We start from the raw sequence: 26747 nt of genomic DNA, 5'->3' as shown, positions 1-26747 counted from the left end.
ACTTGTTTTGTTAATTTTCTAGACTTTAAATGATGGATAAAATGTAAAAATTGAAAATAAAACTTTAAAAATAGTTTTAAGAATACACATACCCCACTCGACCCTCCCCCAGAGCCTATTATTAAACATTTACCACCATACCCCTGTGTGAGAGAGAAGGCAGAGTAGAAGACGAACACTAAGTGTGAGCACGGGGGATGGAAGGATGGTGTCCTCTACAGTAATAAGGGAGGGAAGGAGGGTTTTGAGGAAAAGATAAAGAGTTCAGTTTTTGGATGTATTAAATTTAAGAGGTCTACTGGACATCCAGTTCCAGATGTCTCACAAGTAATTAGTGGTGATGTTGATAATGATGAGTATTGAGAATCATCAGCATAGAGATGATCATTGAATCCATGGGAACTGATGAGTCACCAAGAGAAAATATGGAGGGAACAGAGAAAGAGACCCAGGATAAAGCTCTGTGTACAGGGCTACAATTAGGAGGCATGATATAGAAGAAGATCCAGTAAAGAATACTGAGAAGGATTGGTCAGAAAGAGAATCAGGTTGGAGTGGAACTCTAGAGAGAAGACAGTATTAAGGAAAGTAGTGTTTAAATTGTGTCAAAGATTGTAGAGAGTTAAGAAGGATGAGGATTGAGAAAAGGCACTGGATTTGCCTCCGGGCTTTCCTGCTTTCTCTTCTTCAGAGAATTTCTCCAGATCCCTTTTAATTCTAGTGTTTTTCCCCTGTTTATCTCCAATTTATTCAGTAAATCGCTTGTTTGTACATAGTTTTTCACATGTTGTATAAGTTAGTGAATTCTTGGAGCATAGGGACTGTCTTTTGCCATTCTTAGGCAGTCACTTATCCTCTTTAAGCCTCAGTTTCCCATTTGAAAAAATGAGACAGAAGAAAGTGCCAGCTCAAAGTTCTACAATAACTATAAATTGATGTATTTCTCAGTACCTGCTTTCTAATCTATAAAATGAAGCTGTTGGAGATATCTATAATGACCCTTCCATTTGCTAACCCCATACTCCTGAAAGTTCCATCACCTTTCTAAGCTACAGGTTCACTAATTTTACATTTTTGCAATTTCCACTAAATGTAGGAAATAACTATAAAATTCCCACAAGATTTGGGAGTTAAAGGACCAAGTTACAATATTTATATCAATAGAACTACAAAACACTCTACGGTAATAAAAGGTGATGAATAACTGGAAATTCCCTCCTTGTGATTGGGCTATGCCGATACAATAAAAAAACACACACATATGTATACCCGCATATATATGTATATAGATGATTTTAGATTCCATTTCCCTCAAAAAAAGGATTGCGAAAGGTAATTTCTAAAGATTCTTTGGGTTCATAAGCCTGGGATCCTATACATCGATTCATTTAACATTTATTAAGCACCTACTAAGCATGAGGTTGCTGCCCTCCCCGGGACCTGTTTCCTGCAGTATACAAAGGAGTGAGGTGTGATTACCAAAAGGTATTTCATCCAAAAGCCATTTCCAACTCCTCACTTGATTTTTAAGTATCACTTCCTTCTCGGAAGTCATTTTGTCTTCTATAGAATCAGTTGATCACACAAGATGGTCTCTATAGGTCTTTCCAAGCGATAACCCTATGGTGCTCTAGGACCTTACAGGGGAAATGAACCTTAAAATAAAAGATTGCTTTCCCAGAGTTTTAAAGTAGCTTCCCACTTTCTTTTCCTCCTCCCGCTCCCGTACTTATTTTCTGACTTCTCCGCCCCCAATGAGGCCCGCCCCCTCATTATCTCTTCGGGCCTCACCCTCTGAGTTTAAAGAACGACCGATTCGGGACTTGCGCATTGACTTGCACGCTGACGGAAGTCTCGCAGTTGCGGCCCTCCCCTCGGAGAGCGAACTGGGCGCGGTTGGTCGCTCGTTCTCTCCCCGTTTCTGTGGCTTTCTCCCTCCCTTTCTCCCCGCTCCCTGGCTCCTTTTCTCTCCCCCTATAACTCCCACGGTCGGCCCGGCTCTTCAAACAATCAGCAGCGGTGTGCCCTCGTGAGTTCGTTGCTGGGGTAAGTGCGGACTTGGCGAAGAGTTTCAAGAGGCCCTCGCTACCTCTCCACGGAGACTTCTTTTAGCCCTATTTCTCCCATGTCCGAAGAGAAAGAAGGGAGGGAAGGAGAGAAATAAGGGAAAGAAAGTGTGTGTGGAGGGTGAGGGGAGCGGACCGGGTGGTGCTTTGTGGCGTCCATTGCGGCAATCCAAGCGGCTCCGCATGGCGCTCGCTCCTGCGCTCACCCTTGCCACCCTCTGCCTTTTGTCTCTTCTTTCCCGATACTTCGAGCACCTTTCACCTTTTTTATTCTCAAACAAGATCTTTGGCGGCCGATCTTCATAGATTCGAATCCCCGTTTATATATTCCCCCGTACTCGTCACCCCGAAAAAAGAAAGAAAACAATCTTTGCAGTTTACGGTAAGAAGGGGTAATAAAATCCCTGGATCTGGCTTCTGATTTGGCCCTTACTACTTCTTACCCTGTTTACGTGACCTTGAATGAGTCCGTGACCTCCTTGGGCCTTAACTTCTTTCTCTGTAAAAATGAAGGGCTTGGGAAAGATGGCCCCTAAGCTCTGGACTTAAATGATTTGTAATGTTCGTTGATGGCAAGTCTCTTCCTGTTTCCCCCGCTCCTTCCCCTTTGTTTGATACTGTGACACTCTGCCCCTCAAATTCTCTTTTTTGCTCCTCACACAGAGTGGGTGCTTAGGAAATACTGGCCGATCAATTTTGTTTTTTCTCCCGCAGCAGGATTTGAAGGCAGAATCACTAGACACATTCTGGTTTTTCCCGCAGCTTTTGGATCGCTCCACATAGCTTCTATCAGCCTCAGGTTCCTTTTCTATAAAATTATATTTGTCCGGAGAAGCACTGTAAAAAATAAAGCACCAAAAAAATAAAATAAAATTGGCTGACCTGAGTAATTCAGTTACGGCCATTCGAGGCACCATTTTGTGGGGTCTCTGGAGTTTTCAAATAAGGAAATGTTAATCAGTTACGTTGATCAGTTTCTCTCATTTCATTTTCTACCCTTGGTTGTCAAGTTCTTTCCAAGTGAGTGATTATGTGATAAGAGTCTGCGTTAAAGAAAGGAAAAGGAGAAAAAGTAGATGCTAAACTCATAGGTCCAATTGAAATGTATTTCTGGTCTAGTCTCCTGGAGGGCTAGAAGGGGGAGGGGCACTGCAGTCCTCCGAGTCCTGAGTGGCATTTTACAAGATGGCTTCCCAGCCTTCCCTTTGTAGTGGAGTGATCGTTCTTGTATGGAGTTATGCTAGAGATGTTCCTGCCTTTTTGGTTCCAGATTGTAATTGGGGGCTGGTTAAAGAATGTTACTTAAGGATCTGGGCTTTTTCTGATGGGATTCTACATCAGCTGCCAACTTAATCTATCTGGGGGGGGAGAATAAAGCCAAAATACACAGACTTACATCCTTAGCTAATTTGTTAAGTGCGTTTTGGCATCTCTGCTTTCAATAAAGTAATGAAGTTAGAAACTAGATTACAAGTGGTTGAGATTACAAGTGGAAAAATTAAGTGGAGGCAAGGGGAACAGGAAGCTTTTTCTAGAACCTGGCTTGTGAAAGAGAAAAAAAGTTAGAGAATGATAGGGGTAGAGCTAGCTAAAGCAATGAAGGCTTGAAGGAGGTGATAAATTCCATATCTCAGGGTCCTTGTGAAAACAGCAGGTACAGTAGTAGAGGTCACTGGATTTAGTCAGAACCTGGTCTCTACCACCTGTGTGAACCTGAACAAGTAATTTCTTAGTGTGAGTCTTAGAGTAGGGGGACATAGCTCAGTGACCTCTAATGGGCCTTCTAGCTCTAAAACTGTTTCAAGCCTACAATCCACTGCCTCCTCACTTCTGCTCTGTACGATCTTGTATTTTCCTTCCACACTTTGTTGAAGTACCATCTGCTATCAGAGGCTCAGCCTGATTGCCTTTTGTCTTCCCTCAAAAAAAAAAAAAAAGTTACTTTTGGTATTTTGTATTTATCTGTGCTTATAATTGCTTTATTTCCTTTTCCCTCCCATATTTAGGAGAGCCAGGGCTATTTTGTTTTGGGGGTTGTTTGTTTTTGGTATCTAGACTATTTAATCTAGTGTCTGTATTATAGTAAATGCTTAATGGAGGCTTGTTATGTGAATGAATAAATGAAAGACAAGAGACTTGGGAGAGGGGGCAAAGATTGAGGAAGGAACTTTGAACCATTCTCCTCTCTAAAAACGTATTTGTTTAGACCACTTATTTCTGTGGATAGAAAACCTCGCTCCAACCCTAAATTTAGTATTGCCAAACTTCTGTCCCGTGGCTTTTTGCTCATTTTGTCAGTATAATGCCTGGGATTCATTCTGGTGAAAGAAGGGATTGCAAAACTTGATATAGATGTCATCTGTTACCATAATGTTGAGTCTGTTTTTATTTATTAGGTGCAGTGTCCTTTAGGATCCCTGCTGAGTAGCTGTCTGAAAATCTGAGACCCATTTTGTCTGGGTAAGTTTGGATGTTATGAGTTGTTTTTTTGGTTTTGTTTATTGTTTACCCTTTCTTCTTGAAAAGGGCCATGACATGCCAGGGAGTTTACAGCTGGACAAAGGTATGTGACCATCCCATTAAAAAAAAAAAGTGACATGTTTTGTATTAGGTACTTTTCTAGAGAAATAAAAATCAATCACTGCTTTTAAAGAACATTGACTCTGAGCACAGCAAATAGGCCTCAAAAAATAGGAAGCTACCTGAAGCTTCTACTTCAGCCCTTTATGTGAATGTTTTTGAATTTTTTTTTTTTTTCTGTACTATTCCTAGATGTCTGATGTCCTAATTGAGAGTTGGATTTGAGGAAGAAATTACATATAAGTTTAGGGAGAAGGATAAAGGTATAGTTAAATAGAATGTTGAAAAGAGAAGAGGGATGAAAGAAGGGAAAATAGAAGAGATACAAAGCGTTCCAATTATCACCACCTTTCTACTTCAGCTGCATTGGCTCTTGGGTTTGTCTGATTTTCTCTTATTTGCTGCTTTCGTCAAAGCAATAGTTTTGGTAACATTCAGATACCACAGTTTAGCTACCCCTCAGTCTCTGTTTCAAATTTTATAATCTTTGCTATTATGAGGGATGTCATTTTTTATTTGAGAAGAGATTTAAGAGTCCTTCAAAGAGATCTTGACAGGTCCATCAACGCTTTGGTCCAGATCTAATGAGACATAAGGATATATGCAACATTCTAGACTTGAGTTCAAAAATTAGTTACAACTTTTGGTCCATTACTCTTACTGCTGGGGAAGGATCCTGGAAATAGTCAAAACAAAATATGTCCAGGGATTTTCATAGCATTATATTATATTGTTGCTGTTTTACTAAACCCAAACTGGGAGAGGAAAAAAAAAAACAAACTAATAGGTAAATGGCTGAATTGGTGGTAATAAGAAAGAAATACGTAGGCAGCCCTGGATTTAGGGGGGGAAAAATGCAATTCAAGACTTACATGTAAACGATAGAACCAAAATATGGAAAGATCTCTATGAAATATGGCAAGATGATAAAAACCAGCAGAAAGATTTGATTGATTGTAAAATTGTTTGGCATGTATTGAAGATAATTTAAATGTATATAGTTACTAAGAAAATGTAGCTTATATTAATGGCTAATGCTAAATTTCTAAGAAAACTTGGTATATAGAAGAAATGAGGTTAGACTGCCTGCAGGCCTTGATCAGTTCATTAAATTGGAGTAATTAATTCTTTAATATAATGAAAACCATGGGGATCTTTCCTTCTGCTAGACCCTTTCTTAGAGCATATCTGCAATGCCTATGTATAAATTGCTTGTTTTCTGGAAAGCATACATAGAATGTTACTCAGGTTTCCTTTTGAGCAAAAGTGACCACTACATCTGTCAGTCTATAGGATTTTCCTCTTGTGTAGCCACTCCATCTCTATTAGAAAAGAGGGAAATGGGTTCTTCCATCCTTTGGGACCTAGATTGGTGGTTATAATTGGGGCTCAGGTGTCTTTTTGCTTTGTTTGCATTTGTTATTTTAATTGTGGCATTTTCCTTATTCTGTAGTACTTCTGTTTCTGTTTTCCCTGAATTCCTTCTTTTCAGTGTTCTCCAATTGATGGGCATTTATTATGTCACTCCATAGTTAAAGATAAAATGTTGTTTTGACTAATTTAGGCATATGGGGAACCTTTCCCCCCCCCCCTTGTCTTTGACCTCTTGTTTTATTAGATAAGAGCATCCTGACCATTATATGTGGACAACCCCTTAAGAGATAAAAGTGAAGAGGAAAAGCAACTCATCCAGTGTGTTCTGAAGATACCTTGGAGCAAGGCACCATTGTGGGAAATCATGCCCAAGTTCTACTGCGATTACTGTGATACGTATCTTACCCATGATTCTCCATCTGTGAGGAAGACACACTGCAGTGGAAGGAAGCACAAAGAGAATGTGAGAGACTATTACCAAAAATGGATGGAAGAGCAAGCCCAGAGCCTGATTGATAAAACAACTACTGCGTTTCAGCAAGGGAGAATTCCTCCCAACCTGTTTTCTGCTCCTCCACTAGGAGGGCCTATGATCCCACCTCCTCACCCTAGCATGATGGGACCCCCCCCTCCTGGAATGATGCCTGTGGGACCACCGCCTGGCATGAGGATGCCCATGGGAGGCCATATGCCCATGATGCCTGGTCCTCCAATGATGAGGCCCCTTCCTCATCCCATGATGGTGCCCACACGGCCAGCAATGCCCAGACCAGACAGATAAAATAGCAAAAAAATGTAAAGAAACCCATTTCTCAGTTTTCTATTCTTTGTTCTATTTCACCAGAACATCATGGTGCTGGGTCTCAGACATGGGTTTGTTTGTGTTTTTTTTTTTTCCCTCCTTCCCCTTTTAAAATGTTGACACTCTTTTACATCATTGTCACTTTCCCCTGATTTCCCTTTCCTTACTCCACTGGTATATCCCTCCCCTGTGATAAATAAGCACAGTGAAAAAAAATTACACATTGGATATCTCTCAAAATTATTCCTCCTCCTTTTCACCTATAGTTTAAAAACACCTCTCTGCCAAAGGAAAGGAAACACTTTACCAGTCTTCTGAAGTCACAGTGGCATAATGCATTGATCAGAGTTTTGAAGTCTATCAGTGTTGTGTTTCTTTATATTGTGGTGGTTGTGTAAATTGTTTTCTCGTTTCTGCTTACTTTTCCTCTACTGTTAGTCCATATGAGTCTTTCCCAATTTCTCTGACTTCATTTCTTACAGCACAATAATATTTCATTGCTTTCATATCCCATATGTTGTTCATTCGATGTTTCTCAATTGATGAGCATTGTTTGCTTGCAGTTCTTTGCTACTACATAAAGTGCTGCTATGGATATTTTTGTATATATGGGACCTTTCCCTCTATCTTTGCCCTTCTTGGGTTATATGCCAATAGTGGTATCGCTGAGTCAAAGATATGTGTGTTTTAGTGACTTTTTAGAGTAATTCCAAACCATTTTTCAGAACTGTTGGACAAAATTCACAGCTCCACCAAAAGTGCATTAGTGTGCCTATCTTTCCACAGTCTCTCCATCAATGACCATTTTCATCTTTCTCAATCTTGAGTGTAAAGTGAAGCTTTGGAATTGTTTTAATTTGTTCTCTTTTTTTTAGAGAGCTAGAGCATTTTGTCATGATTGTTAGCTTGCAGTTTTTCTTTTTGCAAACTGCCCCAGTGGTAGTTTCCAGACATGAAAGAAGACTTCCCACTTTTTGTTGAAAGAAACAATTTAAAAAGGAAGAGTGGGGGCAGAAATGCAGCTTATATTTGTATTTGTGGTGTATAAAAATAAAAGTATCGACTGTTTCAGCATTTAAAAAAAATTGACTCTGTCTTTGCTATATCTTTCTTGAAGTGTCTGTTAAGGCAAGCCTTGAAAATCAAACCCTGAACTCCAGGGGCCTTAAGGTGATATTTAGTGGGAGTAGTTGACTTGAAACTAGGAGGGTGGGAGTGATTATTCTACCACAAAAAAGGAAGATTTGGCACCTCTAGCTGCTTAACACCTCTAAGAAAAAGTGAAATTACTTTGTTGGTAGTCCATTGGGCTCTCTAAAACTTAAGTCATCCATACCTAAGTTTCACTGTGATAGTTCTCACCTCACATCACTGTCCATCTGTAAGAAATTAGAACAAGGTTGACCTGATTGATAAAACTTAATCAGGAAAAATTGCATTATTCAAGAAAGGGCTGTGATCTTAATGGTAATGATACTTTAATTGTATGGTTTCTAGTATCCTTTTGAGAGTCTTGTGATGGGATAACAAAATCCCTTTTTAGAGTTGAATCCTAAATGACAAGAGAGGGCTTGGGGTTGCATGAAGGCAACACTTGTTAGGACTCCGGACTTTGATATTGGAGAATAGCCTGGTTGGTATATATAAGGAGAATCCTTGGTGGTTTCCGAGCTACTTGACCTACTAGTCATCAGTGTGGCCATAGAAATCTGACTGAAATGGGCTTATTCACAGTTTCTCAAGCTTTTCAAAAAAAAGTTTTTGGAATGAGGTCTGAGATATTTTGCTTTAAGCTCAATTATAGTCCTTTGGCTATCAAGAGGGGTCAATGTTAACCTCTCCAAGCCCTGTTTAATGAAAATTAACCTTTAAAACTTGCAATGCACGTTATGCAAATTATCTCATTTTGTGTATCCCTGTGAGGTATTGCCCCATTTTGCAGATAAGGAAATTGAGACTGTTAAGTGATTTGCTCAGGATTTCAGTTAATCCAATATGGATTTGAACTCTGTTCTTACTGATTGCTAAGTCTAGCACTATCCACTGTATTTATTAACCTGCACATCCACAGGGAACGGCACTTACCTGTTTGAATTGGATGTGGTATGGTATCAAATGGAGGCAGCTAAGGCTGTGTTGTAGACAGAACCTGGAGTCAGAAGACGACTTCAAATCCTGTCCCACACACTAACTGTGGGACCCTGGGCAAGTCACTTAACTGCTACCTGCCTCATTTTCCCCAACTCAGATATCTCCAAATGGGGAGATCAGTATCTATTTTAATGTTTCCTTCACCTTTCCTACTTTAATCATAGGAGCAGGGAATTCCAGGAACTGGATGTATTATATGGCAAAGCTGACTGCTCACCTTCCCCTGGCCATGTGCTCCCACTGCCCTTCCTACCAGGTGTGGATCCCCTGTGGCTGGTTGTGGTCTTTCATTCTCCAAGTAGACCAAAATGACATCACTGTGATCCCTTTAAGGTTATCATGTCTTTATGTACATAAAATTAAATGTATATAATTTATGTACATTTAAGTACATAATGGGCTGAACTGGCCCTGGTATCTTAACTGATTAAGAACACTTTTTTGATTTATTCGAAGTGTTCAAGTTATCGGAGCTAAAATGGAGCAATTCAGCTTCCCTCTTATATCGGCTATACAAAATTGGGTTGGGGTTTGGACCAGGATGGCATGGGAAATGGAGGAGAGGGAGGGATGATGAGACCAAAGTAGTAACAGGATCACCTTGGAGACCAGTTCATCCATCCACCTCGGTTTACATATGGGAAAGAGTGAGGCAGCCCAGAGGGAACAAGGCCCTTGAGAGTGGCCACCCAACTAGTACTCATGGCCATCTAGATCTCTTTCCCCTGCCTCCTACCCAACCCCTGCTGCTTTCCCTCATAGCTCTTCTCTTTTTTAGGGCCTGTCCTAAAGCTGGAAGAGGAGGGGGTCGGAAGGGAGAGGAGGAACCACCGAGGTTTCATCTCAAAGACCTCCAAGATCTAGATGGGCAGCGGGCTGCAGGAGGGGGAACTTCCTGGGTGGGGGATGAGCGCCTCGTGGTTTGGCCCTTAGTACTTCCGGTAACGGCGTCTCCAGGGCTGGAGTGAGCTTGGCGGCCCAGGAGGCCTGGCGGCCTTGAGGCCTCACCAGCCAAGGTAGGCCTGAAGGTAGGTTTTTTTCCCCAAGAAAAACCTTCTGGGGGCCCTGGGCATTTGGACTTGGGGGTGGGTGGCACATTTTTCAGGAGGGAGAGGAAATCTCCGCTTACCTCGTTTCTCCCCATTTGTAACTTAGTTATTGTCGTCCATCTTTTTTTTTACCGACCTACTCCAGTTTGAGCCTAAGCCTGGGCTCATTGGGACTTGACCCTCTTTTAGTTTCGGGTACTGGGCTCCGGCTTGAGTTTACCCACCTTAAAGTTTTGGTAAAAAACATTTGTACTATCGACCTATAATGCCCATCAAGGGAAAGAATGGATGGGATTACAAAGGGCCCTCTCAACGTATTATCGAAATATTTCAGTTTTGGTGAGTCTTTTTATGTGACTCTGGGTTAATTACGTATAGGCTTTTGTATTAATATGGCCTCTGGTTGGGAGTAAAGTTAGCTACTGGTGGTTAAAGGAAAAAGATAAAGCACATATATTAATAAGCAGATAAAAAAGATGCATTTTAATTGTAAAAAAAAAAAAAAAAGAAAAGAATACCTCAAATTTCCTGTATCTGTAGTTTCTCACCTTGAGAGCTTGTTGTATCATACGTACAGTGTCCAATAGAATAAAGAAAGCAGAATTTGAATTCGGAGAAGGGGGCTTCATTTTAAGCTTTATAATTGACGGTTATGGACTTCGGTTTCTTCTGGAAAGTGGGGTGGGGGGAGGGGCAGTTGAGAATTCATCCAAGATTCTTTTGCGCTCTCATTTGTGTGTTCTACTTGGACTAATTTTCGTTATTACTTTGAAGGAGAATTCGGCTGTCCTTTTAGTCAGCATTATTCCATTTAATAGTTAATTATTTAATTTGTTATTAATTATTCAGCTATGGTTTTTGTTTAGGTTATTTTAGTTACTGTTTTTTTAAAATTCTGTTTATTTTCCTCCATTGCACTTCAAACAATTCATCCCTCCTTATTGTAAATTCTTCATATCTGCTGTTTCTTTTCTTTCTTTCTTTTTTTTTTTTTTAATAAATGTTATTCATTTTGGCGTTTCAAGGCAGTTCCAATAGATTTGTGATAGAAAAAGCCATCTATACCTAGAGAGAGGACGATAGAGACCGACTATGGAACAAAGCACAGTATTTTCACCTTTGTTATTGTTTGTTTGCTTGTTTTTTTTTTTCCCCCTTTTGATCTGATTTTTCTTGTGCAGTATCATCACGCTTATGTTTAGAAGAATTGCACGTGTTTGGGTTGCTTGCCGTGTTGGGGAGAGGGGAGGGGCAGAGGCACGGCCAACATTTTGGAACACAAGTTTTTGCAAAGGTGAATGTTGAAAACTATCTTTGCAAGTATTTGGGAAAATAAGATAACTATTTTAAAAATAAGTGTTATTGCTATTTTTACATCCTCTAAATTTCTCTCTGTATTTCTCCCCTTCCCTCCTTTCAGAACCATTCAGTGAAATAAAGAATATTTTTTAGTAAACTTTGGGTAATTTATATTTTTACAGGAAATCATCTGTTTCTGCTAAGTTTTCCTTTTGAAGTCAGCCTAGGACAAATAGGAACTCACAAGAAAGAATTTTTGAAGACAGAAAGAAATTCCTATAACAAGAACTCAGAGTCATCTGAAGAGATCAAGGTGGATGTCCAGGGAACTTTTCCCTTGATATTGACAAAAACTATTTGCACAAGATAGAAAAAAGGACAGGTAAATAAAGATGAACTTAAGATTGTGGTATGGTCCCATAAAAATAAAAAAGGTTGTTTTAAGCTCTTTGGGGAGGGGGACAGTAAGAGGATTATCAAAGAAGAGACAGACTACTTGTGACCAATTATAATTTCCTTATTTTTTTTTTTTCCGGCCCAGAAGAATTATCTTTATTTGTGGAAGTAACAGAACAAAAATAATTAATGGGAATTTGGCAACCAGCATTTGTAAAGAAGCATTTGGAGATCCGACTCTGTTGATGAGTTTATGTGAGATGAACCAATTCTCAGGTAACATTAGTATAATCTGATTGATTATCTGATCTCATCTGATGAGACAACCTCTGTAGTATTATGTGCCATCCCGAGTTCCATAGTTTAGGAAGGACAATGATGGGGGGAGGGGGGGCGGGTACTCCCCAATGCAGAACAGCCAGTTGAGTAAAGAATCTGTGTGTATGTATGTATGTGTGTATGTGGGTTTATTTTATATCCTGTAACTTTGTTAAGGTTAATTACTTAAAGTAGTTTTGAAATTGATTCTCTAGGATTTTTAAAGTATATTCTTCCCAATATTGTACTACAAATGTTGGCCATAGTAGTAAAAGAAGAAAAAGAAATTGAAGGAATTAGAATATACAATGAGGGAACAAAGCTATCACTATTTACAGATGTTAAAATAGTATATTTAGAGAATCAATTTAAACTCCATTTGAAATAATTAACAACTTTAGCAAATTTGCAGGATAAAACCACATAAATCATCAATATTTATATATCTTTACATACACATATATCACCAACGGAGCCCAGCAGCAAGAGATAGAAAGAAAGAAATTCCATTTAAAGTAACTACAGACAATAAAAAATATTTTGGTGTCTACCTGCCAAGATAAACCCAGGAATTATATGAACATAATTATAAAACACTTTGCTGAAGGGTAGGCCAAGTTAACACAATAAAAATCATAATTATGCCTAAATTAATTTACTTATGTAGTGTCATACCAAACTATCAAAAAATAATTTCATAGAGCTAGAAAAAATTAAATTCATCTGGAAGAAGAAAAGTTTAAGAATACCAGGGGATTAATGAAAACAATACATAGGAAGATAGCCTAGCAATACTAGATCTCAAACTATATTAATATAAAACAGTGATCATCAAAACTAATTGATACTGAATAAGAAATAAAGTATGGGCCTATGGAATAGATTAGATACATAAGACACAGCCGTTTATGACCATAGTAACCTAGTGTTCGTTGATCTGCTCTTTGTTTTAGTAGTGTAAGTGTTTAGAGATATAAATTTTCCCCTAAGGAAAGTTTTTTTTTTTTTTTTTGGCTTGTTTTTATTTTCCATAAAGAAACTTTCTATGATTTGTTCTTTGACCCACTCATTCTTTTTTTTTTCCTGAGGCAATTGGGGTTAAGTGACTTGCTCAGAGTTACACACCTAGGAAGTGCTAAATGTCTTAGATCAGATTTGAACTCAGGTCCTTCTGAATTCAGGGCTGGTGCTCTATCCACTGCATCACCTACTGCATCATCTAGCTGCTCCTACCCACTCATTCTTTAGGATTATTTAGTTTTCAATTAATTTTTAGTCTATGTTCCCCCTGCCCTTTATTGAATATAATTTTTATTGCATTATGTTTGAAAAGGATGCATTTAATATTTCATTTTGTTGTAAGATTTTTATTCCCATATTAGTACATAGTCAGCATGTATGAAGGTATTATGTTAAGGTAAATTTCAAGGATGATTTGAATGCATTTCTGCCTAGAGAAAGAACTCCAGGATTTCTTGAAATATCCTTTAGATTTATACATATGGTATCTATCTCTTTTTGAAATAGGATCTATAGAAGCTTTTTTGAAAATAATCATAGGAAAGGGAAAGTTACCATGTTCTATAGAGGAGGGCTTAAACTTTTTCCACTTGCCATCCCCTTTTCACCAAAGAAATTTTTACTTGACTTCAGGTATATTGGTATATAAAATAGGTATACAGAGCAAACTACTGGTAATAAGTCAATTTTGTGACTTTATATGGCATTGCAGCCCACAGTTTAAGAAGCTTTGCTATAGACCAGCTCTAGATATTTCATATAAGTACCCTTGTATGAAATGTCTTTTTTTTTCTTTTTTTAGTATCACTTTTACTTTTACCACAGAAGTCATGATCACCACTGAATCTAGAAGTAGACAAAACATAAAGCAAAAGAAATGTTTTTAGATTAATAAAAATTAGCCATTTTATCCTCAAAGAAAAGAATAATAAGGCTGGTAGACTAATAGTTAATTTGATCAAAAAGAGAGGGAGAAACCACTTTAGAGAAGAAAAAAAGAAAATAACCTGAAATGATTATACCCAGCAAAATGAAGGAATAAATAGGGAAATATAAATTAAGCTAATTTAACAACAGAATGTTAGAAAATATATAAAGGCTAATCTTAGGAACAGAATTTGATGAAGCTATTCATGAAATCAGAAAGAAAAAAAAATCCTAGACCAGGATTTGAAAGTGAATTGGAATTAACATTTAAAGAACAAATTATTCTTAAATTATATATAAACAAACTTTTCAAAAATATGGTCCTGACACCCAATCAAGGGAAGGGTAAATCTCAGAAAGAAATATGCTATCTTTAATAAGTATACTTATAACATTTTAAAAAATTAGCACAGAGACTATAGCAATAAGAAAACAAAAGATTCATTATAATTAACGTACATTTATGCTAGGCATGCAAAGATAGTTAGGAAAAATCATAACCTAATAAATTATATTAAAAATATAGTAAAAATTACATGATTCTATCAGTAACTGCAAAAAAAACCCACCCCACTTTTGACAAAATAAAATATCTGCTTATGTTAAAAAAAAAATCAAAACGCCCTAGAACTGAGAACGTGGGTAAATATGATTATTTATCTAAAAGCAGTAATGAAGATTATTTGTGATAGAATAAACCGCTGGAAATCTCCTAAACTTGAGATGCCTGCTGTCTGCACCAGTATTTTTGATATTGGAAATTATTATACTATTAAACATTAAAGAAATAGCATAATGATAGCATAAGCTGGCCTTAGAGCCAGGAAGAATGGAGTTCAAGTTCTGCTTCAAATACCCAGTCTCTGTGACCTTGGGCAAATAGTTTAATTTCTCAGTGATCTAGGCTGTTGACGTCCAAAGGTGTAGCAGGAGTGGTGACCTGCATTGCTGGAGGAAGTTTCCTTGGTCCCTGTTCCTATTACACATTAGAAATGCTAAACTATAATGTGAAAACAAGAAAAATTGGAGTAATAAGTATAGCCAAAATTATTTCTTTTTGATTAATATGATGGCATACTTTGTAAATTGAAAAAAAATTTAAATAATAGCTTCAGCAAAGTTGAATACAAAAGCAATCCACAGAAGCCATAAGCAAGCCTATTACTAACAAAACCCTGGGTAAGGATAGAAAGAGAAATTCTACTTGAAAGAACAGTACATTAACTTCCTAGTAGTTGAACCCTTATAGAAATAGCATTCTGAAAGAACATTCAGAGAAGCAAGTGTTTTGTGATTGGGGCCTGCCAATAGGGTAAAAAACATTTTTCTGATCATTTAAAAAAAATTATTCATTTTGAACTTAAATACAATAAAGGCAGCGGGGGAAAGAATATTTCCATGTAAACAGCACAACCTTAAAAGAGAATTCACTTTCTAAAATTGTGAATTTATATTTCACACTTTTTGTAAAAAACAAAACCCCCCCCAAAAAAAACAACCCAACAGTGTTCTATTCATAGTTTTCAAAGTGACTCTGCTTTTTATGCTTCCTTCTATATTTTTTATTCTCTTCTGTGCACTTTTTCCCCCCTACCTCCTGCCTAGAAATGGCTCCCATTACACACAAATAGGGGTAGTTGTGTATGTGTGTATATATACATATATATATGATATATGTAAAACCATGCTATCTATACTTCTGCTTCTCAGTTCTTTCTCTAGAGGCAGATAGCATATTCCTTTGAGGTCCTTTTTAGTTAATTTGGGCATAAAATGACTTAATCATTCAAAGTTCTTAAAACAAAATTTCTGTTACTGTATACTATGTTCTCTTTCGGATGGTCGTTTTGCTCTTCATTATTTTATGTAAGTCTTAACATGTTTTCCTAAAATCAATGAGCTCATCATTTCTTATAGTAGTATTCCATCACAACCATATACCACAACTTATTCATCCATTCTCCAAATGATGGGCATTCCCTCAATTTCCAATTCGTTGCCACTGCAAAAGAGAGCTACTATAAATATTTCAGAACATATAAGTTATTTTCCTTTTTCTCTGATCATCTTTGGAAACAAACCTAATAGTAGTTACATTGCTGGGTCAAAGGGTATAGGCAGTTTAATAATTTTTTGGGCATCATTCCAGTTTGTTCTCCAAAATGGTTAGATTAGTTCACAGTGTCCAAGTTTTTCCACATCTCCAATTCCTGTTGTTTTCCCCTTCTATCATTTTAGTCAGTCTGATAGGTGTTATCTCAAGATTGTTTCAAATTGCACCTCTCTAATCATTAGTAATTTAGAGTATTTTGATGTGACTAAATTGTTTTGATATTGTTTTTTGAAAACTACCTGTTATATCCTTTGATCATTTATCAATTGAGGAATCGCTCATATTCTTATAGATTTTACAAAGTTCATTATATATTTGAGATAGAAGACCTTTATCTGAGAAATTCTCTATAAAATTTTTTCTTCCATTTTCTATTTTCCTTCTCATCTTGGCTACATTGGTTTAATTTATTTGTAGCCAAGATGAGAAGGAAAGTAGAAAATTTATGAATAAACAATGGATAGCATTGTGAGGTTTAAAATGTTTAATTTCTATTATACTAAATTAAAAATGTGAATAGCATTGGATATATAGATTAATTTAGCTAAAATTATATGTATTATGTATATGTAATAGATATAATTATACATGATTTATATATATTATATAAATATAATTATATGTATATGTAATAAATATATATTTTTTATTATATGGACCCTGCCTACCCATAAATAATATTTCTCCAATTATTTAAATCTGATTTTATTTGTTTAAAAAGGTTTTTAAAAATAATTTCCTTAATATAGTTGCTATATTTGTTTTGGCAAGTATACTCCCTGGTATTTTATACTCTGTAGAGTTATTTTAAATGGAGTATCTCTTACTATTTATCTCAATGCAAGGTTTTGTTGATGATAACAGAAATGCTAATGATTTATGTGGTTTCTTTATATACTAATACTTTACTAAAATTAAATACTAACTTTAGTTGAGGTTTTAGTGTTTTCAAGCACATCATCATGTTGTCTGCAAAAGGAGATAATATTACTTTATTGCCCATTCTGATTCCTTTTGTTTTTTTTTTCCTTCTCTAATTATTATTGCTAGGATTTCCAGTACAATAATGAATAATATTGTTTACAGTGGGCATCCTTGTTTCACATTAGATTTTATTGGGAAGGCTTCTAGTTTATCCCTATTACAAATAATGCTTGATGATGGTTTTAGATAAACTTATCAATTTAAGGGAAAATCCATTTGTACCAGTACTTTCAAGTTTTTTTTAATAGGAATGAATGTTGTACAGAAAAAACCTTTTCTGTACCAATTGATGGAATCGTGATTTTTTTGTTACTTTTTTATAATCAATTATATTACTAGTTTTCCTTATATTAAACCATCTTTAAATTTCTGTTGTAATCTCACTTGGTCACAATGTATAATCTTTATAGTATGTTGCTTTAATCTTAAAGCTAGTATTTTATTTAGGATTTTTGCATCTATATTCATGAAGGAAACTGATCTATAATTTTCCTTCTTTTTTTACTCTTCCTGGTTTAGGTATCATTTTATTTTTTGTAAAAGGATTTTGGTAGGACCTCTTCTTTGCCTATTATTCTAAATAATTTATTTAATTTTGGAATTAGTTGGCCTTTAAATAGAATTCACTTGTAAATCCATCTGGTCTTGGTGCTTTTTTCTTAGGAAGCTCATTTATGGCTTGTTAATTTCTTTTTCTAAAATAGATTTATTTAGATATTTTATTTTCTCTTCTAATCTAGGTACTTTATGTATTTGTAAATGTTCTTCCATTTCATTTAAACTGCTAAATTTATTGGCATATAATTGGGTAAAAACTTCTTATGGTTACTTTGATTTGCTCTTTGTTGGTGGGATCTTCACCCTTTTCATTTTTAATACTAGTAATTTGGTTTTCTTTTTTTAAATCATATTAACCAATGGTATGTCTATTTTTTATTTTTTTCATAAAACCAAGCCCTAGTTTTATTTATTAATTCAGGGTTTTCTTAAACTTAATTTTATTAATCTCACCTTAATTTATTAAAATTTCCAATTTGGTGTTTTATTGAGTTTTAGTTTGTTCTTTTTGTAGTTTTTTTTTTTTTAATTGCATTCTCAGTGGTTTGCTCCTTGTCTGTGTTATTGTTTCTCTGATTACTGCTTTTGCTGTATCTCATTATTGTCATTCTCTTTAATAATATGACTATTTTTTAAAAGATTCTATTGGGACTTCTTTTAAATCTTTTATTAATACATTTTGTTTCAATAACACCTTCATTTCCCAACATATTGTTCACATTTCTTCTCTGTGAACCATCTGTTATAACAAAGATTTTTTTTAATATGTCCTTTATTGAATATACTTTTTGAATGTGATAAGGAAAGAATGTGTGCATTAATTCTGTTTTCAAATGAATGGAAAAAAAATTACTAAGCAATTATCTTGTACCAAGCACTGTGCTAAGCACTATGAAAAGATAAGATAATCCAGGCTCTCAAGGAGCTCACATTCTAATGGGGGAGACAATACCTAGGGAAGGTTTCAGCTCCAAGTCAGATGGGAAACTCCCATGGTCCAGAGGGGTTAGAGGCAAAGCAGGTGGTTATGCTGCTTTAATGCATTTTCCACTGATAAAATCTTACTGATTTCTATTTAACAGTGCCAAGGATTTGGTTGCAAGAAGTTTGCTTGCTGGGTTTTCATTAACTGATTGTAGCATTATCATGAATAGTGGCCCATAGGAGCTGCTTTCCAGGATAGGTGACTGAAGGTATTGGGCTAGAAGTATGGTGGTACCCACTGATCTTGGGTTCAGAGTCCTGGACTGTCTTCAGCAGCGGGGTTGGTATTTTGATTTGCCTGTCACGTGCTGGCTGCTCCCTGTGTCTTTCATGCTAGCTTGCCTGCCCTGTGTGTGACAGGTGACAGATGATGGAGATGGCTGGATCCTTCTCTACAGGAATGCATTTGTTTGTGAGATTTTTAAAAACTGCATGTTCAGTTTTTATAAAGGTGCTATGAAATAGTTGTTTTATGAGTTTTTTTTTCCTTTTTCATTACTTCTTTTGGGAAACTTTTATAGTTGTGAGGTTATAGGGTCACAGCAGGTTTTCTCCTCAAAAATATTGCACCAGCAATGTATGAGTTTATTATTTACATTTTCATTACTCCACCTTCCACCTTTGTTCCAGTTTTTCATGGGAATGTCTCTCCTTTGCCTATAGTGTTGATGTAATTTCAAGTAGATGCTATTTATCATGTTAAGAAAAACATTTCTCTTTTTCTTTTGAAGAATTTTTTAGAAATGAATGCGTGCTACATTTTATCAAATATTTCCTGTTAGGATTTCATAATTTAAAAGTTTTCTTATTTAAATACTGTGTTCTATATTGTCCATTTTTCCTAATATTGAACAATCCATATTTGTGGAATAACCCTTATTGATGATGGTGAATAATTTTTGATGTATTTTTATATATTGTTTGCTAATATTCCATATCATTGTTAGTGAGCTTGGGCCTATCTTCTGTTTTTTTCAGTGTTATCTTTTGTTTTAAAATCCAAAATATTTACCTGATTAAAATAAATTGGATGTTGTAACACCATTTTCAATATTCTAAGACAATTTATGTAGTAGAATTGTTTGTCTTGTAAAAATTAGGAAAAATTCACCCTTGAACACAATAAGCCCAGATAAACCTCTCATAAATTATTTGCCATATTTCTTTTATGGAAATAGATTTATTTAAGCTGTCTATTTCCTGTTATGTTTTTGTGACTTTTCATTCATTTCACTTAAGTAATCTCATTTGTAGAGATTCTTCTTCAGTTCCTTCAAAATTTTTGGAACCTTTTTTATCTTCATACTCAGCTTTCCCCCTTTTTCTAGTTTTTCTGGTTTGTACAATTATCTATTTTTAGCAAGTATTTTTCTCTCTCTCCCATTTTCCTTACTGTCCCCAATTTCACAATTTGAAAAATCCTTGTAACACATATGTATTATCTGTGGTGATTCAAGACAATTTCAATATACTTGGGACAGAAAATGCCATCCACATCTAGACAGAAAACTATGGAGATTGAATGTGAAATGAAACACAATATTTTCATCTTTTGTTTATTTTTTCTTTCTTATATTCCTCCCCACCTTTGATATGATTTTACTTGCATAATAGATAGAGAAATGTGTTTAAAATAATTGCACATATTTTACCTATGTTAGGTTACATGCTGCCTTGGGGAAAGGGAAAGGTAAGGGAGTGAGTGAGAAAAATTTGTAACACAAGTTTTAGAAAAATTAATGTTGAAAACTATCTTTACATATATTCGGAAATATAAAATACTATTAAGAAAAATAATTGTAGATATCCATAGAAATTTCTGATAAACTTAAGACAGTTTTTAAAAAAGCAAAACCAAAAAACAAATATGCAGTGTCAATCGGAACAAATTTCTACATTGGCCGGGTCAGAAAATTCCCTATGTGGCAGAGGGTGGTTATCATTTTCCATCTCTGATTCTGAGGTAGGATTTATATGCCACCTGCTGTGTGTCAGACACAGTGCTAAATGAGCCTCTAGAAACATGATTTCTTACTGCATAGTCTTCCAAAGTTGTTTTTCTCTGTTATTATTTATAAAGATTTCAGTAAAACAGAATAAAAGCAGTTCAGCAGAACAAAAAACTACCTTGTGTTCAGCACTTATGAGCCAGCATATAAGCACTTTACAAATATCTCCTTTGTTTTTCAAAATAGGTCTAGGGGGTAGATACTATTATCACTCCCATTTTATAGACAAAGAAACTGAAGCAGAGGTTAAGTGACTTGCTCAGGGTCCCACAACGTGTGTGTTATCATCGAATCAAACAACACTATCATGTATAATAGTGTGTGCAGTATTCCATGTCCAGAGTCCGCTGTAAAAAATAGAAGGTCCGTTTTTAAATCTCTTTTCTATAGCCAAATCTGGTCATTATCCATTGTTTATTTTCTTTGTGTTTTGTGTTTACGTTATATAGTCATTGTGTGCATTGTTTTACCTGGTTCTATTCATGTAGTCTTTCTATGATTTTTGGAATTCTTCATATTTCTTACAGCATAGTGATATTCCAGTACATTAATGTACCAGTTTGTTTACTCATTGATGGGGGTTTACTTGGCTTTTAATTCTTTGCTGTCTTAAAAAAGTGCTGCTATTAATATTTTTATATATTAGGTCTTTCTCTCCCTGATTTCCATTTTCGCTTCATATTTAATCAGATTTTTAATGGAATCGGGATCCATATTCTTCTGTCAAGGGATAAAAGTGAAGAACACAGTTATTCCATTTTGGTACTGTGGATATTCAGCCTTCAAGTTAATAGAAATAGGACTAATTTCTCTGATTGTCTTTGAATACTGATTCTGCTCAGAGAGATATCAAAATAACCAGTGCACCACGAATACGGTGCTTGTTTTAGTCTGACTTCTGCAATATAGATCCTGCCTGTGACCTCATCTGTGAGACAGATGCACTACAGATACCAATCAAACATTAGTTGGATTTCAGGACAGAAAAATCCTTATGAATATCTTCTCTACTCCTCTGCCCTGTTACTGTCCCGGTGGGATTGTAATCTATCTCCTTTCTTGTCTTCATATAGAAGCAGAATTGTCTTCCTTAAACAAAGACTGATATATGCTGAGAATAGTCTCTTGGAGTTGAATCCTAATTATCAAGAGTCTCTATGATCTTAAGGCACACTTAACAGTAGTTTCTGCTTTACTTTATTTGGGAGGATACATCCTTCTCATCTATACATTTTTACACACATATATTCCTAGAATGGGAAGATTTTGATGACTAGAAGCCTAAAGCCAGTCATGAAACTGAAAATTGAGGATTGTGAAAGAGGCCTAATGGGAGTCTATTGAATGCTTAAAAAGTAACTTTTTGTACTTTGAATAAAATAGGATAGGATATGCTTTTGAGAACACTTTGATGATCATCATTGGTAATAGTGAATTGTAATCTCCAGGGACTGCAACATCCTCCATCAGTTTGGCCTTCATCTACTCATACAATATTGCTAGCCCTTCAGAATTCTACCACTGCATTGAGTGTCTCACTCTACTGTCGGAATCACTCTGGTGTTGTTTTGTGTTTCAGGTATTGAGGAATTTTGAAGACCAAAAGTTTCTACCCACTGAATTTTGCCTTTTTCTGGTATGTATCCTTGCTTATAAACACACCTGATGAAGTGGTGAAATTGGGTCAAGCAAAAAAACCTACTGGGTGTACCTGACACAGTCAGCACCTGTCTGACCTTTTCAGGACTATGTGTGTGGTGCTAGAAGTGGGGTTTGAGCCGAGGAACGGCCAGTGGGACCTTCAAATGGGGAAGCCAGGCTAAAGGTGGAGGCAGTAGATTAGAGGACTTGGTCCCCATTTGATGGAAATTAGGAATAATAGCTACCACTGAAGGTTAGCTTTAAGGCGTACCAAGGGCTTTCCCTATATAATCTCATATTATAATGTGAGCATAGCTGTCCCTGAAAACCTTTCTGAATGGCGAGTCGTCTCCCTTCCTCATTTCCCTCCCCGTCATGGAGAAGGCAGGCCGTTTGATTCTTTGCGTTTGACCCTGAAGAACAGATGGTGTCTGATCCTGTTGAGTTCCCCTTTGCCACAGCCGCTCCTAACCCTGCCGCAGAACCGCGATCTGCAGGCCCGGCTGTTTTGTTGGCTAGTTAACCAGGAGGTTTGCAAACACAAGTAGATTCTCATGTTGACAGCCTCTGGCTTTTCTAGCAAATGCCTTGGGTGCCTTCAGGCATCTAAGGAGCCATTTAATCAACATGGTTTTGGTAAAATTAGCCAGATGTACACAACAGCTGGGCTTCTTCATCACATAGTCCTTTACAAAGGATGCGTCACGCTTCCGTTCATACCTCACAGTGCAGCAGCATAGCTAGAGAACTCAAATGTCAAGCTCCTTTTCGGGTCTGGGGGTCAGGTGGCGTTGGGGCTTGGCAGGCCTTGTGCTGGTGCTGAAGGGGAGGAGGAATGTGAATCAAAGAAGCTTGAAATGAATGTGTTCAAGTAAGATCCCCACAGGGTTGGGCAGTGGGGAAAAGGAGGTGTCATCATCTCACTTTTAGCTTCAGGCTTTATAGGTGAAAGAAAAGGTAAAGTTTTGAGATAAGTTTGGACATTAAAAAGAGCATGGCCTCCCTCAAAGAGAGGCTCATTGCTGAAAAAGAAGGAAACTAGTGTCTTAACTTTTCATTCCTTTCTTTACAGATCTACCTGCACTGTTTCTGATTCAGAAAACTTTAGCCAGTAACTTCTTCAAGTTTCACCCAGCATGGATACTTCTCAGTTTTCCAGAGCTCCCCTTCTCCAGAGGCTTGAAGGTCACTTCTGAGTCACTGGCTGCATTAGATAAATAGACTGTTGCTTAAATTCTTCATTGCTCTTACAGAATTTTTTACAGTCCTTAAGAACTACCTTCAGGTAGAAGTTAGTTTCACCCTTAAGGGAGGGACTGTTTGCAAGCTGTGAAGGCTTGGGTTACTTGGTGGGTTTTGTCTTTTCCTCTCAAAAATGTTTATGGCCCTTAAAAAAAAATCCACGTCAGAGTGGTGGTAGGTGCCTGTCACAGAGGTACTCTGCGTGACTGTATAATTCCGAATTGTGAAGCTACCTAATGCAGTCTCGCCTTGAAAGTTGAGGGTCCTGAACGATTTTTTGGCTTGCTCTTGCCAAGTCCACAAAAGAACTTCCTCAAACTAGATGTTACAGACATTTATTATCGTGCATTTGTGGGCTTCCTCTAACTCCCCTCAGCCTCCAGGATCTAGAGCTTGCTTCCAAGGATCATTGTCAGGTAGGTCTTCTTGTGTGGACAAATGGCCTCTGTCGGTCTCTTTACTCTTTGTTCTCCTCCCATTGGTTGAGATGTCTTCCTGTCTATCTTATATTGGTCTTTGCTTATTCCTTGCGCTTTGAATCAGCTGAGATGAGGTGTTACTCAATTTCCTGGAGGCCACAGCAACACCTACCCTGTGTCTTGGTAGAAACTTGGAATATATCGAATTAAACCAGGTCTTGAAGATAATTTCCATAAACAGCTTTGATCAATCAGGTTATGAGGCAGTTCAGACCCAGGCTTTGAGTCTGATTCCATTTGGAGTAGTGAGAAGGATATTTTGCTTCCTCAACACAGCAGCACACTTGCTAAGTTTAAAAAGCTTCCTGCAACCCAGTAACCTTAAGGGAGACTCTCATATGGCCTATTCCCACATGCTAAGGTGTTTTTTTTTTTTTTTTTTTTTTTTTTTTTTTGCATTTAAAAATATTTATTTAAAACTAGATACAAAATAAGAAAAAAAATAGAAAAAGAAGAAATCATTGTCATGAGCCTAGGAAAACCTCAGGAAGGATTCATAGTACAATAAATATCCATTTCAGAAAGTATCTATAATAGAAGAGAATATATTCATGACTCTCCATCTCTACCTCCTTGTTGGTTCTTGTTTTATTCTCTGTTGTGCATTTTTTCCTTTCTTTTTTTTTCATTCCCTTTCCCCATCCAAGCAGGGAACAGTTAAGTGCAGGTATTTTTATACAAAGACGTATACATGCAAACATATGTATATAAATACACACATAACACATATAATATCTGGGAGTGTGGTTTGTGAATATCAATAAATATATACACATTCATTTCCACACAGACATCTATATATGTTTACCTACATTTATTTACACAGACATACATGTGCGTTCACACATATGTAGACACATCTAGTATGCTGTTAATATTGCTGACGTAGATTTCTCTCTGAATTGAATCTTTAAGTTTGACTTTGTCTTAAAATCAATGGTTATTCACTTTACTTTTTTCTTTCTAATAAATTCTACTTCTGATCCTTATTATAATGTATATATAGTCATATATATATAGTCATGTATATATATGTATATATACACATACATTTAGTTATATAGTTATATATGTGTCTTACTTCCTTTTTCTGCAAACTCTTCTGCTTTAGTTATATTCCTTAGCTTTGTCTTGCTGTTTGTTAACCTCCTCCCTGCCATGGATGCCTCTGTTACCTTCTTCTCTCCCTTATGTCCTCTGCTCCCCACCATTTCCCTCCTTTTTTAACCTCTTCCCTTTATGCTACACTTTATCCCATTCCCATTAATCTAAACACCCTTCTATAGCAAACCTTAACCTATTCTCTTCCCCTTATTTTCTTCTAGATTTTGAAGGATGCTATATACTTCATGGGGTGTATATATGTGTGTATGTGTATGTGTGTGTGTGTGTATTATATACACACACACACACATACTTATGTATGTATATTTTTATGTATATACATATATATGTATGTATTTTTCGGTATTTAATGCATTGTCAATATGAGTAGGTTTTCAGAACTACTACCCGCCCTCCTCCACACACCTCTGTGTCAGCTCTTCTCTGCACCTAATTGTAATTTGTGGAGTGTAATTGCTATATTTGCCATTTCTTTTTAAAGGCAGATCATATTCAGTTCTGCTCCCGTCTTATGAATTTCTGCATTACTGATGTTAATGTTAAACATATAGCTTTCATTTCCATGTGAAAAGCAGAAACAATTTATTCCTCTTTAGTTCTTTCAAATTAATCTTTGATGTTTGCTTTTATATGTTAAATTTTCTATAGAGTTTTTGATTTAGTTGAGATGAAATCCTGGAAATTTGAATTTGCTGGACAATTTTTTTTCATTCAATATTATGGTTTTTGCTGGATATAATTTTGGTCCAAGTCTTAACTCCTTTAGATTGTTGATACATATTATTCTAAGTCCTGTACTCTTTTATTGTAGTTGGTAATCTATCCTGTCAGTTGAAATTGTAGCTTCAGTATATTTGAATCATTTTTGTTTGTTTCTTATAGAATTTTCTCTTTGATCTGGGGTTTTCAAAATTAAGAATGATGTTCTTATTTATTTGTTTGTTGGTTGGTTAGTTTTGCTCAAGAAAACTGGGGATAGGTGACTTGTCCCAGCTTACGTAGCTAGGAAGTGTTCAGTATCTCAGATCATGTTTAAACTCAGGTCCTTCTGACTTCAGGGCTGGTGCTCTATTCACTGTACCACCTAGCTGCCCCAACAAAAATATTCTTAGGTGATTTCCTTGTCGGATCTGTTTGAGTTGATCAGAGGATTTTTTTCCTCCTTTCCCCTTTAGTTCTATCACTCCAAGACTATTTTCTTATATCATTTTTGTTTTGTGTTTCAGGTATTGAGGAATTCTGCAGACTAAAAGTTTCTACCCACTGAACTTTGCCTTTTTCTGGTAAGTATCCTTGCTTATAAACAGCCCTGATCAAATGGTGAGGTTGGGTTAAGCAAAAAAACCTACTGGATGTACCTGACACAGTCAGCACCTGTCTGACCTTTTCAGGACTATGTGTTCGGTGCTAGAAGAGAGGTGTGAGCCGAGGAATGGCCAGTGGGACCCTCAAATGGGGAAGCCAGGCTAAAGGTGGGGGCAGTGGATTAGAGGACTTGGTCCCCATTTGATGGATGGCAAGTCCCAGTCCCTTGGTGTGTTGTAGCTCGGTAGGCGACCCCCTTCTCCTGGGTCATCAGGGGGGTGAAGATCCATGCTTTTTCCAGATGGGAAAGGCCTCATGGATAGAG

At 36.6% G+C, this 26747-nt stretch overlaps 1 protein-coding gene across 11 annotated transcripts in view; it reads left to right on the top strand.

Annotated features, from left to right (window-relative positions):
- Positions 1-1813: 1813 nt before the first annotated feature.
- LOC127543009 (U1 small nuclear ribonucleoprotein C) overlaps positions 1814-26747 on the top strand; it is a 58367-nt gene continuing 33433 nt past the window's right edge. For 8 of the 11 annotated variants that reach the window (XR_007949098.1, XR_007949072.1, XR_007949061.1 and 5 more), the window contains exon 1: positions 23722-23929. Coding sequence is in view for 1 of the 11 variants with exons in the window: in XM_051968962.1 (XP_051824922.1) it covers positions 6385-6801 (417 nt within the window). In the remaining 10 variants the exon portion in view is untranslated. Of the gene's footprint in view, positions 2047-4462; positions 4527-6264; positions 23930-26343; positions 26401-26747 lie in introns of those variants that run through there. The other 3 variants (XR_007949065.1, XR_007949108.1, XM_051968962.1) reach the window with 2 other exon arrangements.

This window comes from Antechinus flavipes, chromosome X (assembly GCF_016432865.1).
Source record: "Antechinus flavipes isolate AdamAnt ecotype Samford, QLD, Australia chromosome X, AdamAnt_v2, whole genome shotgun sequence".
NCBI lineage: Eukaryota > Metazoa > Chordata > Mammalia > Dasyuromorphia > Dasyuridae > Antechinus > Antechinus flavipes.
This window is presented reverse-complemented; position numbering and strand designations above follow the sequence as displayed.